This window comes from Tenrec ecaudatus, chromosome 7, assembly GCF_050624435.1.
Source record: "Tenrec ecaudatus isolate mTenEca1 chromosome 7, mTenEca1.hap1, whole genome shotgun sequence".
Lineage (NCBI taxonomy): Eukaryota > Metazoa > Chordata > Mammalia > Afrosoricida > Tenrecidae > Tenrec > Tenrec ecaudatus.
Window position 1 is genome coordinate 166041182 of NC_134536.1, and position 16010 is coordinate 166057191.

General features: G+C 60.6%; 1 protein-coding gene across 3 annotated transcripts in view; it reads left to right on the plus strand.

Annotated features, from left to right (window-relative positions):
* Nucleotides 1–16010, plus strand: part of SCUBE3 (signal peptide, CUB domain and EGF like domain containing 3) — a 36583-nt gene that overhangs the window by 12204 nt on the left and 8369 nt on the right. The window contains exons 2-18 of one of the 3 annotated variants that reach the window (XM_075555510.1): nucleotides 2912–3034; nucleotides 3786–3911; nucleotides 6006–6140; nucleotides 6948–7073; nucleotides 7166–7282; nucleotides 8619–8666; nucleotides 10659–10775; nucleotides 12256–12378; nucleotides 12679–12795; nucleotides 13043–13168; nucleotides 13646–13762; nucleotides 13870–13974; nucleotides 14249–14365; nucleotides 14600–14761; nucleotides 14892–15113; nucleotides 15447–15608; nucleotides 15811–15978. In XM_075555510.1, coding sequence (XP_075411625.1) covers nucleotides 2912–3034; nucleotides 3786–3911; nucleotides 6006–6140; nucleotides 6948–7073; nucleotides 7166–7282; nucleotides 8619–8666; nucleotides 10659–10775; nucleotides 12256–12378; nucleotides 12679–12795; nucleotides 13043–13168; nucleotides 13646–13762; nucleotides 13870–13974; nucleotides 14249–14365; nucleotides 14600–14761; nucleotides 14892–15113; nucleotides 15447–15608; nucleotides 15811–15978 — 2211 coding nt within the window. The remainder of the gene's footprint in view (nucleotides 1–2911; nucleotides 3035–3785; nucleotides 3912–6005; nucleotides 6141–6947; nucleotides 7074–7165; nucleotides 7283–8618; nucleotides 8667–10658; nucleotides 10776–12255; nucleotides 12379–12678; nucleotides 12796–13042; nucleotides 13169–13645; nucleotides 13763–13869; nucleotides 13975–14248; nucleotides 14366–14599; nucleotides 14762–14891; nucleotides 15114–15446; nucleotides 15609–15810; nucleotides 15979–16010) is intronic. The other 2 variants (XM_075555512.1, XM_075555511.1) reach the window with 2 other exon arrangements.

Here is a 16010-nt window from a genome sequence, read left to right on the forward strand (position 1 = left end):
ATGGAAGTTCACGGCCACTCGCCACTCCAGGCTGCTAACCACTTGACATGCAGCTTGTGAAGCCAGTGATGTAATACTTCTCCGAAGCTTCTAGATAATTCTATCTACCATGCCTGCTGTGTGCCGGACACGGCATTAGGCTTTTCCCACAGTGATCTCGACAGCCACGGGCCCTCAGGAGCAGGCACTGGCCCCCCCGTTTCAAAGACTAGGACCCAGAGAATCAGAGAAGCCTCTCAAGAGGGGCAGAGCTTCCATTGTTCCTGGAATGTGTGGTCTTTTGACCCTAGCTCATTTCCTAAAACAGTGAAACCTGTGGGGGCCAGAACTTGATGGGACAGGCTTGTTTTCCAGGGTCTTGTGAGTTTTCTGCACCTGGGGTGGGGGTGGGGGGGCCAACGATGGGTGGGCTCACCACTTTTCTGTTGTTCACTTTAGTGGAAAACACTTGTGTTTTCTTTCCCTGGCTTGTTTCTGCCTTACTGAGGAACCTCCATAAGTCCTCTACAAATTTACTGGTAGCTCCCCATCGCATGAACTGCCTCCTCACTCTGCCCCTACCGATCCACAGGTGGTAAGGTGCCTCCTGTCTTCCCTAGAGGCAAGACCTTGCTCGCTCATTGCAATGGTTTCCCGGGCGATCCCAGGACTGCGGGGCCTGAGTGAGGTGGGAGGGCAGACGCTTAGATTCCGCTTAGATTCCGCTGCAGAATAGTAGGGGTGGGGGGCGTGGAGCTCGAGCTGAATAGAAGCAGCCCAGAGGACTTGAGGCCAGATGTTTGGGGACCCCTTCCCAAATGTCACTTTTCTTCTTAACTCCAGGAAGCGTCAGCCTGGCCCCTAGGCGTTCCTTGTAACACAGACGCAGGGGACTGGTAACAGTTTCAAACTGGGACTCACAGGTGTCTCAACATTAGGGAGCTGACTGGTCTACTCCATTCATTCATTCAGTTAAAAAATATAGATCTATGAAGCGCCTCAGGGATTTTCCATTCAGTTGGATGTGGTAAGACCCGACCACCACCTGCTTTTTCACAAAGCCCAGGTATGGTCCACAGACCGCGCTCGGAAGTCAGACTGTTGGTTTCTGAGCCCACCGCACGCATGCGCGCCACTTCTGTATTGTCTCGGATTTCCTGCTCACCGCTAGAAATAATCCCTTCCTCTCTGATCTTCCCTAAACGCCCACACTCTCCCTGCCTGCACATGAAGCCAGAAGACCAAAGCCACTGCCATCGAATCCATTCCACCTCGCAGTGCCCCGACCGGGCAGGGTGGAACTGCCCCTGTGGGCTTCCAAGCTGTCACTCTTTATGGAGACAGAAAACCTCACCGCTCTCCCACGGAGCGCTGCTGACCTTGAGGTTAACCACTCACCACGTAGCCAGAGCTCATTAGAATGGCCTGGAACACGCCACCCTGACTGTTATTCTGACGCAGGGCAGAACTGCCCCCACAGGACTGCCTCTCGGAAGCAGGCCGCCACATCCTTCTCCCTTGGAGCAGTTGGCTAGTGGGTTCAAACCACTGACCTTTCGGTTAACAGCTGTCAGCTTGGCCGCTGCACAACCAGGGGTCCTCAGAATCCCCGAAGGAGGTTTTTTAAAAATGCTGTGACCAGAATCGGGGAGGGGAGGGCAGAAGGGGTGAGTGGAGTCAACTGTGCAGCCCTGATGAGCTGCGTCCTCCTACCCACCCCCTTTCCTCCTCGGCTTCCGTGGTTCTAAAGCACATGTTGTTTCTTCTTTGTCTCTCCTTGTGGCTGGACAGGAGTTTACCTTTGTGCCTACACCACCTCCAACACAGCAGTTTTCACAAACGCCTTCAGCGAAGGGCTTTCAGCTGAACCCAAAACCCAGCTGCCCCCCTTCAGTGCAGCGCTGTGGGCACCAGGCATTATCTCAGGCATAAGCGTTTCGCCCCCAAAGACCCAGACAGTTCTCTCTGTCCTTCCTTGAACGACCTCTCTTCCATTGTCATTTGAGCGCTTGGCTCTTGGGTGGCCTTGGGACACTGTATCCAGTGCTCACAGTACAGCGAGGGCCAACGAGATGACCACCTGGGCTTACAGTGGGTGGTTAGTGGATGGGCTGGGCTTGTCGGGCATCAGGATACTGGTGCCAGCCCCTGCCGGCTGCGGGAGCACCTCTGTTGCCAGCGCGGGAGCCTACGGAAATCTCCCGGATGGAACATCTCTCCTAAAGCTTCCTGGCGCCGAGGTGGGCAAGTGGGAGCAGGCTTGGTCTCAAGTGAATCGTAAGGCAGCTCCTCAGGTTTCCAAATCTTCCTTTCTGCCTCTCGTCCTTACAGCGGCCCTGGGCCTCACTGTTGCCCCTCCTTGGCCTTCTCTCTTGCCCCTCCTCCCTAAGCCTGCTCCTCAGGAAGGGGAACACGTTCGCCCTGTTGAATATGTCCGATCAAGCGTGCGAGGCACCTTGGTGGCCAGGGGTTAGCGTGCTTGGCTGCGAGCCGCATGGTTGGTGGGTCTTCCCAGCAGCGGTTACAGGGGAGAAAGCTGTGGCCGCCTGCTGAGGTGCAGCCCGGGGAGCAGTTTCTGTCCGGTGGGCTCACTCGTTGGGTAGAGCCTCTTGGTGGCACTGGGTTGGGGTTCTGGCTAGTGAGAGTGTGCTTCACGGTGTAAGGGTAGCTTGTTTGGTGGCTTCGTGACCAAAGGGCAAACCCTTATGCAGAGGAGCGATTCACGATTCATGTTAAGGCGTCTCCGCTGTCTGTGTGGGCCAGGTACGTCCGAGGGCAGTAGGGCTCTTTCTCTGCAGTGACCAGCGTTGCTCCGCTTGCTCTGAAACCCCAGGAGGTGGCAGTAAGGAGCATCTGCTTAGAGAAGAGGGCATTCTACCCTTGGGGAATCTGTCCTCCAGAGAGGGTCTCATGCGCCCCCTCCCCCTGCCAGATGTGGACGAGTGTGTGGAGGGGACCGATCACTGCCACATTGACGCCATCTGCCAGAACACCCCGAGGTCCTACAAGTGCACCTGCAAGTCGGGCTACACGGGGGACGGGAAGCACTGCAAAGGTGAGGCTGGGCCTGCGGAGGGGGCACCTGCACAGCCCCGCTGGGGCACCCAGGGCTCAGCCTCGTGCCCCCCCGGGCATGCTCCCCCTCCAAAGAATGGGAACAAATGACCACCCCCCTGGAGGGAGTTCACTCTCTGCGGGTACACAAACACATCTCTCTGCCCCCCTCCCCATAATTAAAGCAGCCTCGAGCTGTTAGTTTAACTTTATGACCCTCGGAGTTGTGAAGCCTTCAGAAGAGGGGCTCACTCATTAATTCCTGGCAGGAAGAATCCAGAAAGGGATCCTGTAATACCTAGTAGGGATTCTTAAAAGTGATTTACACCCTTGACCCAGGAATCCACTCTTCGGGGTTTACTCAAAAGGAAAGGCAGAGAAATCAAACACCACGTGGCTGAAGCGGCCCTCGGGTGCATTGTCCACAGTCAACTAAGTGGGACACAGCTGCAGTGTCCTCACAGTGGGCAGAGGGCTGGTGAATGATGATGCAGCGGCCCCGTGGGATATGCTGTGACTTGTCCTGACGATGCTCATTGGAGAGGTGGGGTGGAGACATGAGAAGCGGTTTATGACGAGTCGGGTGGAAGAGCAAAGGGAAAATGTCTTATAGGCTATGAGTCACTGCACACGCACGCACACGCATGTCCAGGGTTCTGTATGTGAAAACCCGCACGGCCGCTTCCAGGAGTGGACGGGGGGCCAGGCAGGAGCATTCAGCGGGGCCCTGCCCCTGTGTGTGTGCCCCGCAGACGTGGATGAGTGTGAGCGGGAGGACAACGCGGGCTGCGTGCACGACTGCGTCAACATCCCCGGCAATTACCGGTGCACCTGCTACGACGGATTCCACTTGGCGCACGATGGGCACAACTGCCTGGGTGAGCACGTCTGGGTTCCCAGGCAGGAAGGGGAAGAAAGGGAGGAGAAAAGAGCCCCCTCAGTGGCCCTTTGAGAGCGGCCAGGCAGGGTGGACCCTGCCCAGCCTGTGGATGGGCGACATCAGAGGTCAGAGGAGATGCTGCTGGGGTGCCTCCCGGGGTGAGGGTCGGGGGCTGGGGATGAATGTGTCCGGCCACAGTGGGGTGTGGTAGGAGGGACGCTGCTCCCGGAACTTCAGCTCCGGATCAAAAGGTTGGAGCTTCCGATCCACCAGGGGCACTTTTGAAGAAAGGCCTGGAGACCTTGAGAAAAGTCTGTCAGTTTTCCTCTGATGTACGAGTGCTGGAGTCCACTCCACGGCGACTGGCTGCTGCTGTGTCCAGAAAGGGCTGCCGGATGGGTCACCTGAGAACTCGTGGGACAGGCCGGGGAGAGTCCTTAGCAGATGGTACATCCTTGGTCAGTGGAGGGAATGGCGATGTGGCTGGTGCTTTTCCAGGGGCTGATGGCTGGCCTGTGCAGGCTGACTCTCCCCATCCTGGGGCCTCAAGCAGTCTTGAACCCCTTCGTCGCAAGAGCAGGTACAGGCAAAAGAGACACTCCAGTGAACTGAACTAAACTGTGGTCTGTCAAACCCACGGCCATGGGGTTGATTCTGACTCATAGGGACCCTCTACAGGGTTTCTGAGACTGTAAGCCTTTACAGGAGCAGACGGCCTCACTGGTCTCCCTTGGAATAGCTGGTGGGTTTGAACTGCTGACCTTGCGGTTAGCAGCCCATTGCTTACTCCACAGCCTCTGCGGATGTGAAAGATGTCTGCCCCCAAAGGGTCAGAACTGCAGAATTGTCAGTAGGAAAGGGGTTACAGGGAGGAGATATCAGCGCCCTGGTGGTTACGCGTTGGGCTGCGATCCGCATGGTCGGCGGTTCAGAACCACCAACGCCTCCTCGGGAGAAAGACTGGCCTTTCTCCTCCCGTCAAGTTACAGCTTCAGAAACCCACAGGGGGTCGCTGTGAGTCAGCACTGACTCGATGGCAGTGTGTTTGGAGTCTGGGCTCTCCAGAGTTCAGGCTCAAAATCTCAACTCTGCCCTTGACTCTCTAGGACCCCTGAGAACGCAGTCCATGTTTGCCTTAGTTTCCTCCCGGAGAACTGATGGAAAGAGCTTGCCTAGGGTGGCCAGCCCATCAGGCTGGAGTAGCTCAGCCAGCAGCAGACAGAATGCAGGCTTGGCCATGAGCAGGAGATGGCAGTGCGGAGAGGGCAGGGGTGCGGTGAGCGATGTTGGGGGCTAGGAATAGTGTTTCCAACAGGTGCATCGGACCGGCAGGAGCCCGCCCGGGCTGAGCCCCGCTGCCCTTGGCCAGGATGGAGTTAGACCCTCAGGAGATGGGAAGCGGGGCAGATGAGGCCCTAAGGAACCCAGATTTTAAGCCTTCATTTGAAGCCCTGGGGGCGTCCTAGACCAGGGCCAGCTGAGGCGGGCTGTGGACTTGGGAGAGCCCCAGTGATGTCATGGAGCCCCAGGGTCAGCTTGGCTCTCGGGTCTGGGGTGGTGGTTTGGGGGTGAGCCCACTGCTCCCCATCACCCTTTAGGGTGTGGCCTGGCAGCTCACCCCCATCCCTTTCGGCCAAGCTGCCAGATTTTTGTTTTGTTAAACCAAAATAGGAGAAAAGCTAAGGGAGATGGCTGTGAGCCCAGGCCTGGGGGGAGGGGGAGAGGACCGGGCTATGGCCTGTCCTCAAAATGGTCCCTGCCCTACGAGAAGGCCAGGCTCTCCTGCCCCTTCCCCCTGCCCTCCAATCTCAGCACCATGGCACGGCCGTCTCTCAGGGCCTCTGGGTCTCTGACTGCACTACCACCAATTGGCAGCCTGTTGCCACTCCCAGGCCCTGTCTCCATCTTTGTCTTCATTGCGCCCCAAGGCCCAATTTCAGCCGGTGAGGGCAGGGAGGCAAGTCCCCATCTAGAGGAGCCAGGCTCAGGTGCCCTCCCCAGGCCCAGTGGGACTCAGCTGGTGCGGGCTGGGCACTGCCTGGCTTGGTCTGATGCTGGCTGTGGGGACCCCCCACCCCCATCTCCTGCACAGACGTGGACGAGTGCTCCGAGGGCAACGGGGGCTGTCAGCAGAGCTGCGTCAACATGATGGGCAGCTATGAGTGCCATTGCCGCGAAGGCTTCTTCCTCAGCGACAACCAGCACACCTGCATCCAGCGCCCAGAAGGTCAGCCCCGCCGACTGCCCCCTTCCTGCCCCCAGGTTCACCCTCACTTGGCCCTTAACCCGGTCGCGCCCGAAGGCCTCTGTGAACACTGCGTATAGGAACAAATTCACTTGGGGTTGGAATCGGGGTGGGGGGTGGCCTGTCCAGCCCCGGGCATCTGACAGCCCAAACGGGATGCCTGAGCAGAAACTACAATACCTTATCCCTGGGGTTAGGTTGGGGGGTCAGGCAGGACAGTGGGGTACATCTCTTTCTCTGTCTGCCTGCCCCGCTAGGCTGTGACCACCCTGAGGCCAGGGGCGGTGTGTATTCACGTTGTGTCCCCAGCATTCAGTGCCTGCCTGAAGTGGGAGTGTAGTAATGCTACTAAATCAAACCCCATGGGGCACAGCACTTGGAGAGAATGCCCTCGCCTTCAGTCCCTGCCCGCAGTACAGAGCCAGTCACTCATCTTCCTCCTGACTCGACTGGAAGCTCTTTGCGGGAAGGGACCTTGTCTTATTCCTCGATGCCCTCCTAAACGCAGCCGGTACACCTGACTGGCAGCTGCGCAGACGTTTGGGGGTTGTTGGAAGGATGGGGTGGTCGTGAGGGTTTCCCTAGCAACAGCTGCTGATTTATGCTTCTCCCGACCCAGCTCTGAAAGCAGAACCGGCCGCCAGTGAGGCGGGGAGAGCCGGGCCCCTCCCGTGAAGTAACGGGAATTCTGGGCACTCTCCCCGTTTTCCAGGCTCCCAGTAGCCCCTGCAGCTCCTTGCTCCTGCAGGAGCTCCGGACGCTGAACTTTCACCCCTTCTCCCCCTTTAGAAGGAATGAACTGCATGAACAAGAACCACGGCTGTGCCCACATTTGCCGGGAGACCCCCAAGGGGGGCATTGCTTGTGAATGCCGCCCCGGCTTCGAGCTCACCAAGAACCAGCGGGACTGTAAATGTGAGTGTGGTGGGCTGAGGCAGGTGGGGCCGGGAGGGGACCGTGGTGCCCAGGGCACGGAGGCTGACAGGCTCTGCCCCCTCTGTGCACAGTGACCTGCAACTATGGCAACGGCGGCTGCCAGCACACGTGCGATGACACTGAGCAGGGCCCCCGGTGTGGCTGCCACGTCAAGTTTGTGCTCCACACCGACGGGAAGACATGCATCGGTGGGTGAGGCCAGGGGAGAGTCCATTCCACCCGGGAAGGGGGGGCAGTACCGTGGACACCAGGGTCGGGGTGCGGAGCAGTGGTGAGGGGGTCGAACACCCACATAATGCTAGGCCTACCAAAGGCAGCTCAACGAGGGTCTGAAGGGCGAGCCAGGCTCCCTCCATGCCCCAGGCCCCTGTCACCCCTGGACCTATGGCCAGTCTGCTGCCCCAGGCTGTGGTGGGGACTGGGGACCTGTGGCAGCTTGGTCTGACTGGGTTCTTGCTGGCCAGCCTGGTCCGCCAGCTGCTGCCACAGCCCACTCACACCAGTCTGGGACTGGGGTGGGCGGATGCTCTTTTCCTGGGGCCACCAGCCCTGCCCTGACAGGTGAGGTTTCTTGGCTCCAAGTATTTTCCTCTGTACCCTTCTTCTCCCTCACCTTTATCTCCCCTCTCCAGCCCCCCACTGCCATCTCTCCAGTCCCCATTCCAGTGGTACTCCTTGGCGTCCACCTGTTCACCAGCCCCAGCTGCCACCCCTCACCCCAGGCTGGAGCCCTCTTAACGCCTCTTCCTGAATCGCTAGGCTCTCCCTTACCCACTTCAGGTGGCACGCACAAGTGTAAACCGCACCATTCCTGAAGCTTCATGCCTTGTGTCTTCAGAGCAGGCCTCTGACTTTGGGCTTGCAGAGTGTGGAGGAAGGTGGCAGGGCAAGGTGGTGTCCCTGTGGAGGAGGGAGATTGGCAGGGAAGGGTTTGGAGGCATGCTTGCTCTCTGGACATGGTGGGGGTGGGGGGCACGCAGAGTATGGTTAGCCCTTCCTCTGGTGGCCTACGCCGTGCTGGGGACGGGAAGGTGTAGAAACCATCATTGTGTAAAACCATGCACATCAGGCGCAGGGTACCCCTGGCACCCATCTATGCTGCCTGCTTCCGACTTTCCCCAGACACAAGACAGGGCAGTGGGGGTGGGGGTGGGGGGGAGGCGCACAGGGACCTGCCCCAGGAGCATGCACCACACCCCGTTCGGAAGTTCTCCTTGACCTTCGTGCCCAACCCTGGTGGGAGGAAATGATGCTGTCTGGGGCCATCGGCACATTCCAATTGGGGAGTTTGTGAGACTGCGTCCCCCTTTGCTGACAGCAGCGTGCTGGGCGAGGGAGGGTCTCCCAGGTCAAGGTCTGACCTCTTGGCAGGAGTCATGCTTCTTCGAGGACCCGGGCAGGATAAGGCTTGGGCTCGGGCTGCTCTTGGGGGCCCCCAGGGCTCCTGGTCCTACAGGGTGGAGACGGGTGTGGGGAGGGGGCTCCTGCCCGGTGTCTAAACAGCTCTTTTACGATGTCAAACAGGGGAAAGGAAGCTAGAGCAGCTCGGCCCCCCTCAGGCCATTTCTAATGGTAAATATGTCCTCCCACCGCTTGCGCTCACCAGCTTGCTAGGGGAAGGGCTAACTCGCTGGGGGCTCCCACTAACCGCATGCCCACGGGCCCCAGCCTGCCAGCAGGGCTCCCTCCCGGGCAGGCAGCCCAGGTGCTGGAAGCCTGCACCCTCCAGCAATGGCCTTGTCTTTGTCCTTCATGTTCTTCTGGCCTTCCTCTCTGCTCCCCCTTCCCACCCTCTTAACACCGCAGGCATCCAACCCTCTCTGCCTTTCCACACAGCCTCAGTCCCAGCCAGCTGCACTGTGCCCACCATGCCACCTGGGGGAGGAGCAGGAGAGCGTTAGAAACCACCCCACAGTGGCCCACAGCCCTGGCTAACTCACCTGCTAATCACTGAGAGCATGGCCTTAGGTTCAGGCCCCGAGATTGAATCCTGGCTCTGCCCCTTCTAACCGGCTGACCCCAGGCAAGCTGCTCTCCTCCCCGGCCCTCCGTTGACGATGCTGTGAGGCATGGAGCACAGTCCCCTGGGGAAGAGATAGTGCGTAGAGCCTCCTGTGAACCCCTGGTTGAGAACACCGGAGCCAGGAGGGAAAAGGGCATGGGCCTACTGCTGACCCCACGCTGCCTGGGAGAGGGCTGTCCTTAGGAGTGGGTGGTCCTACCCAACTTCTGGGCCCAGCCCGGGGAGCCACGGTGTGCCAGCTCTGCTGCTGTCCATCCTGGACAGCTCAGAAGCCACCCAGACTCAGGCCAGGCTCCTCCCCAGGACTTGGGGGTTGTCTTTGTGTGCTCAGGCACTCAGAGTATTGACCGAGCCAGGAGCACAAAATCGAGGTTCCTTCCACAGTTTGGGGGAACCTCCGGGTAAGCTACGGCAGGAATGGAACAGGAGATCCCACCATGACGGCTCCCCGCCAGGCCCTGGCCCACAGGCAGAATTGGGGTGTCTGAGGGGCGATGGGCTCCAGGAGACACTAGCACTGATTCTGAGAACCACTTCCTCTCTCCCTCGCTGAGGTCTCTGGCTTATGTCTCTCTGTGGTGGGAGGATTCTGGGCTTTCCCAGAGAGTGATCAGTCTGTGGGTGCCTCACCCACCCCCACCCCCATCCACCCGTGAGGGCCATGCATACTGTGAGCTTAGGGTCTTCCTTGGGACTCAGCCCTCCCTCTCTCTCTGTCTCAGCCTGTTTTTCTCCCTGCTTGGAATTCAGAAAGTAGGGGGAGTGAGTGGCCCACCACACACACCCACACCAACCCCTCCATCTTGAGGGGCAGCGGGAGGAGGGCATTGAAGGAAGGTGTTTGGTTTATGGTGCTCCCTGTGCCGTAACCCTTCCAGCACATTCCTCAGAGCCTCCTCTCCCCTTGGACTCTGTCCCCTGGGCCCCTCTCCTCCTGCCCCAGATAATACCTGCCACCCCAGGAGAAAGGAACCCAGCCACAAAGCTACCAGCCACCTCCACTGGGAATAACAAAAGGGCTTGAGGGCATGGGAGGCAGAGGGGAAGGGGCCCGGCTGCGGCTGTCCGCTGCCCCTGGGGAGCCACCCAGCTTTGGCCTGGGCTCCTTTGCAGGCCAGCTGGGCAGCGGCTCTGCAGGAGCAGATGGACTGACAGCCCAGAGTGGTTCGACCCGACCCACCTAGAGTGAGATGACCCCACCACAGAGGTGGTGGGTGGAAGGAGAAGGGAGACTCTCGTTCTCTGGCCGCCAGGAGCACCCTTGCTTAGCCCCCCCCCCTCTCTGCCTCCTGGCCCCCAGCACATTCCTGCCTGACAGCTCTGGCTTGTACCTGCCTCACTGCGGCCCACCTTGTTTCAATCAAGGAGGGGGCAGGGAAGCCGACTGCTTGCTGCACTGTGAGGGGCTGGGGATTGGGAGCCTCTGCTCAAGCTCCCTCGAAAGGGCCTGAGGCCTGCCCTCTGGGTCTCGGGTCTCCTGGGCCCTGTAGGTTTAGGGGCTCCCCTGGTGGATAACCTCGTTCCCTGCCCCTGCCTCTCAGAGACCTGTGCCGTCAACAACGGGGGCTGCGACAGTAAGTGCCACGACGCAGCCACCGGTGTGCAGTGCAGCTGCCCCGTGGGCTTCATGCTACAGCCCGACAGGAAGACTTGCAAAGGTAAGGGCTGGGCGTAGAGACCAAAGGCGGTGGGGTTGAGCTTGGACCTGAAACGGAGGGCTTCCGAAGTGACTCTCCCCCTTGGGCCCTGACCACCTGACCCCCGGAGGCCATCCTAACTCTCCTCAAGGGTCAAAAAGGGTAGCTAGTTTCCAGGGCCTCCTGCCCCGACCCAGCCTGGTCCCCCCAGTTTTCATTCTATAGGCTAACGATCCTGCCTTTCACAGCTGCCCCCGGGTTTGGGGGATATTTGAGTCCTGATTCCGGCGGAGTGAGGTCACAGGTGTGGGAGTAACCTTAGCCCCCATTCCTCAGCCTTTCCCCTGTGCTCTGGGCCAATCTCAGCAACCCCCAGGGAGAGCGGGGAGCCTGGCTGCCGGTGTTCAAATCTGACCCTACCTCTCACTCGCTGAGAGACCACAGGCGCCTGACTCGGTTGCTCGGTGTCCCCACAGTCACCGTGCGGCCTGGGGTTTGTGGCGAGGGTGGAGTGAACTCCCATCATTGAGGGGCTTCAGAAACCACGTGGGACACCATTGCTCGCTTCGTCACCAACTCCCTGAAGGCCCCTCAACTAAAGGGCTTAGAGCCCTTCCTTTTTCCGGCTATTACCATGGCGTAGGGGCTGTGCCCACCGTGTGCATGGCATCATGTCCCACGCTGTCCACTCCACTGTCTTTCTTCGAGCATAGCCCGTCAGGCCTGGGCGTAAGAACTGAGGGGGGGCTGGGCTCCTTTGTGTCTCCTGGCTCTCCAGCTGCTGATGGGGGAGTGAGGGGGCAGCAGGTCAGCCCTCCCTGCCCCAGAGTAGGGAGGTTTCCTGCTGGGAAAGGCTGTTGACAGGTATGTTCAGAGCCTAGTGGAAGGCTGACCTCCGGCCCCCTGCCCTGAGTAGGGGTGAGTAGCCTGAGTCCTGTCTGCCACCAGCTTGGGGAACTTGACCTCAGGAAGGAAGCCCCTTATGGCCCCCCTTCCTTTGTGAGTGCTGAAAGCTGTCGCGCTGGACTGAGTCTCTCCAGGCCTCTCCGCTCAGCCCTCTGCCCTCCCCTGCCGGCCCCTCCTGGCAGCCCTCCTGCCCAGCCCCTCTCCAGGATCCTCCTCTTTGAGGAGCCAGGCTGCCCACCTTTCCTCCTCGGGGCTCTGGCAGGGTTGGGGAGGCAGACAAGGCCCTTCCTTTCAGGAATGGCTCGGGGAACAGCAGCCACTGGGCTGGGCACCAACAAGCCCTGTCAGTCAGATTCCCCACTGTACCCTTCTCAGAGGTCCTGGTGTGGCTAATGGCCACAGATCCCTGAGGAAGGGAGACAGGAGGGGAAAGAGGGACAGAAAGAAGGGACAGGCCCAGGCCTCTCTCTGTGGTCTGGCCGGGGCTGGGCGGGGGTGGGGGGGGGGTGGGGAAAGTGGGCTCCTGCCGCCTGGTTCCTTCCCAGCCTTACTCCCTTTCATCCTCTTCCTCCCCTGGTCCCACCTTGCTTCCCAGACATAGATGAGTGTCGCCTCAACAATGGGGGCTGCGACCACATTTGCCGCAACACGGTGGGCAGCTTCGAGTGCAGCTGCAAGAAGGGGTACAAGCTCCTCATCAATGAGCGCAACTGCCAGGGTGAGACACACAGAGAGCGTGCACGTGGGCATACCAGGGGCCTGTGTGCCTGTGGCTCCCAGGACACGGGAGTCTCCACACCGGGCATGCAGCCTGGCAATGAGGGCGGCAGGGAGGGTGTGGCCCAGGCCTGCACAGGTACACAGGGGCCCTGGCACACAGGCACCAGTTCCCGCTGCTCCTGGCACGTGAGGGGGTGGGCTCTGCTGAATGCTGGTCCTGGGTGGGGAGGAGCGCCAAGACCCCTCCCCTGGGCGGGGCCCCAGCATCAAGTGGCTGGAGCCCTGTGTCTTCTTCCAGACATAGATGAGTGTTCTTTTGACCGCACCTGTGACCACATATGTGTCAACACGCCTGGGAGCTTCCAGTGCCTCTGCCGCCGCGGCTACCTGCTGTACGGGGTCACCCACTGCGGGGGTGAGCGCCCGTCTTGGGGAAGTGGAAGGGAGGGAGTTCCTGAGGCCAGCTTGGTGTCGGGCACCCCCCTCGCCTCATTTCTGCTCTCAGACGAAGCCCCACAGTACCAGTGGAAGGCTTTGGAAGGCGGGTCAGCCAGGCCCTTTCTCAGAGATGATGGAGGAGGTCCTAGGTTTGAGCTTTTCTCAGGTTGGCTGCCCTCCCGGGGTGCCTACTCCTGGCTGCCCACGCCTTTCTGTGTCCCCAGATGTGGACGAGTGCAGCATCAACCGGGGAGGCTGCCGAGTTGGCTGCGTTAATACGCCCGGCAGCTACCAGTGTACCTGCCCCGGAGGCCAGGGCCGGCTCCACTGGAACGGGAAGGATTGCACAGGTGGGCAGCACCCTCTGCCGGTCACTGCTGGCACTGCAGTCTCAGGAGGACGGTGCGTTAGCCTGCTGGGGAAGGTTGATTTGAGGTGGACCAGGGTGGAGGGAGTAGCCATTGGAGTTGGAGACAATGTTCTTAGTAAATCATACCACCCGCCACTGCAGGTAGACTGGCAGTTCTCAACGGACCCAGTGGAGGGAGCGGGCGGGTGAGGAATGAAACACCCTGGTTTCCTTGGGTCTCTTCCCTCCCAAACCAAAAACCAAACCCACCAACACAGAGGCGTGTAACGCATAGCGACTCTATATCAGACACAGTAGAACTGCCCAGAGCGGCGCCAAGATGGAGGTAATCTTTATGGAAGCAGACAGCCTCAGTTTTCACTCCGGGAGCAGCCGGAGGGCTGAAACCACCACCCACTCTGGTTAGCAACAGAGCGCTAACCCCTGCACCACCAGGACAACTTTCTCCCCTCCCCAGAGCCTGTGAAGTGCCAGGGAAGTCCGGGGGCCTCCAAAGCCATGCTCAGTTGCAGCCGGTCTGGCAAGAAGGACGCCTGTGCCCTGAGCTGCCCGTCGCGGGCCCGGTTTTTACCAGGTACGGGAGGGGCATGGGAGGAGGGAGAAGGTGGGCTGTTGTGGCGCTGCCTCTGTCCCCACCTCCACCCCCCTGGGAGCAGAGCAGTGATGGGCCCCTTCTCTCAGAGTCTGAGAACGGCTTCACCGTGAGCTGTGGCACCCCCGGTCCCAAGGCCGCGTCAGCCCGTGCCAGCCACTCCGGGAACAGCTCCAGTGCCAGCCACTGCCATGGTGAGCACCAGCCCAGAGCTGCCTGCCAGCCTACGCCCCGCATGCTGCACCTGCATGTCTCCTCTCCCCTCACCCCTCTGGCCGGTGTCCCGGACCCCCTTCTCTGGTTCTATAATTCCCTGATCCTGCGGATCCCTCCCGGATTCTCTAATCCCCCTGCTCAGGCAGCCAAGTGCCCACCCCCCTGCTTCCTGCCCAATTTCTCAGCAGCCCCCACAGAAGCCCCCAGCCCTGGGGGCTCCTGGGCTGTGCTGAGCTGCTCCCATCCCTCCAGAGGCTGCAGCGCTATTGGTGAAACAACGGGCCTCTTTCAAGATCAAGGACGCCAAGTGCCGCCTGCACCTACGAAACAAGGGCAAAGTGGAGGAGGCCGGCAGGACGCCGGGGCCAGGTCTGCTCGGGGACTCCACCCCAGAGGGCCTTCCACTCACCAAAACCTTCCCGTCCTCGAGTCCTCCTCTTAATGAGAGTGCCCCCTCTCCCCTCAACACCCACTGCACCCTGACTCTGGACAGAGCACGGCGAGCTAGAGCCCCAGACCAGCTCGTTAGGATGTAGGGTCGAGAGAGGACTGAGTGTGGTCACCCTCTGGGGAGCCCTGACATTGACAAGGCTTCTCCCCCAGGTGGTGCCCCGTGCTCTGACTGCCAGGTCACCTTCATCCACCTCAAGTGCGATTCCTCCTCTCGGAAGGGCAAGGGCCGCCGGGCCCGGACCCCTGCAGCCAAAGAGGTCACCCGGCTTACCCTGGAGCTAGAGGCAGAAGTCAAGGCTGAAGACACCACAGGTAGGGCTGAGGACACTGAGGGAGGAGGGCCGGTGGGGGTGGGTGGCCCGGGTCTCCGTGCAGACCCTCAGCCTCGCCTGCTCCCTCTCGGTCTGTGCTCCCAGCCATCCTTCCTTCTCTTCTGCCCCAGCGGGCTGTGCGCTGCCCTGCCTCCGGCAGCGGATGGAACGGCGCCTGAAAGGCTCCCTCAAGATGCTCCGAAAGTCCATCAACCAGGACCGCTTCCTGCTGCGCCTGGCGGGCCTTGATTACCAGCTGGCCCACAAGCCTGGCCCGGGCGTGGTCGCCGGGGAAGGAGCAGAGCTGGTGGAGCCCTGTAGGCCTGGGCAGCACCGCCCTGGGGCCAAGTGTGGTAAGGAAGCTTGCCAGGGAGCTGGGGGGCAGGTCCAGCTCAGAGCAGGCCCCTTCTTGGCAGCCTCGGTTGCATCTCAGATCATCAGGCAGTCGGGACCCTGTCCCTGCTTGCCACCCTCCCCTCCCCGGGCTGCAGGCTGAGATCCAGGACATCAGGCTGGGCCAACCACCCTCCTGCACACAGCTGTGACCCGCAGGCCCCCTGGGCAGGACCCTGTGTGTCCCCGAGGAAGAGATCCTCCCTGAGTGGGGGAGTGGGCAGGGGAGGCCCAGACCTGGGGTGGGGTGGGGTGTGGGGGGCGGGTGGCTAGCACGGCCGACTCTCCCTCAGTCAGCTGCCCGCAGGGAACGTATTACCACGGCCAGACGGAGCAGTGTGTGCCATGCCCAGCGGGCACCTTCCAGGAGAGAGAAGGGCAGCTCTCCTGCGACCTTTGCCCTGGGAGTGATGCCCAGGGGCCTCTCGGAGCCACCAACATCACCACGTGTGCAGGTGCCAGGGGAACAAACAAAACCGGCTGGGAGGGTGGGCACTGGGATGCCCGCGGGCATGAGAATTCCCCAGAGCAGGCCCAGGCTCCCAGCCCCTCTCCTAGTCGACACCCTGTTTGTGTGCCTCTGCTCCCTGACACTGGGCGAGCCCTCGGGGTGACTCAACCATCCCCGTCAAGAGTCGGACCCTTGGTTCGTTGCAGGTCAGTGCCCCCCTGGACAGCACTCTGTGGATGGGTTCAAGCCCTGCCAGCCATGCCCACGTGGTTCCTACCAGCCTGAAGCGGGACGGACACTCTGTTTCCCCTGTGGTGGGGGCCTCACCACCAAGCACGAGGGGGCCATCTCCTTCCAGGACTGTGATACCAAAGGTGAGGGGCCACTTACCCGACCTAGGGCTCCC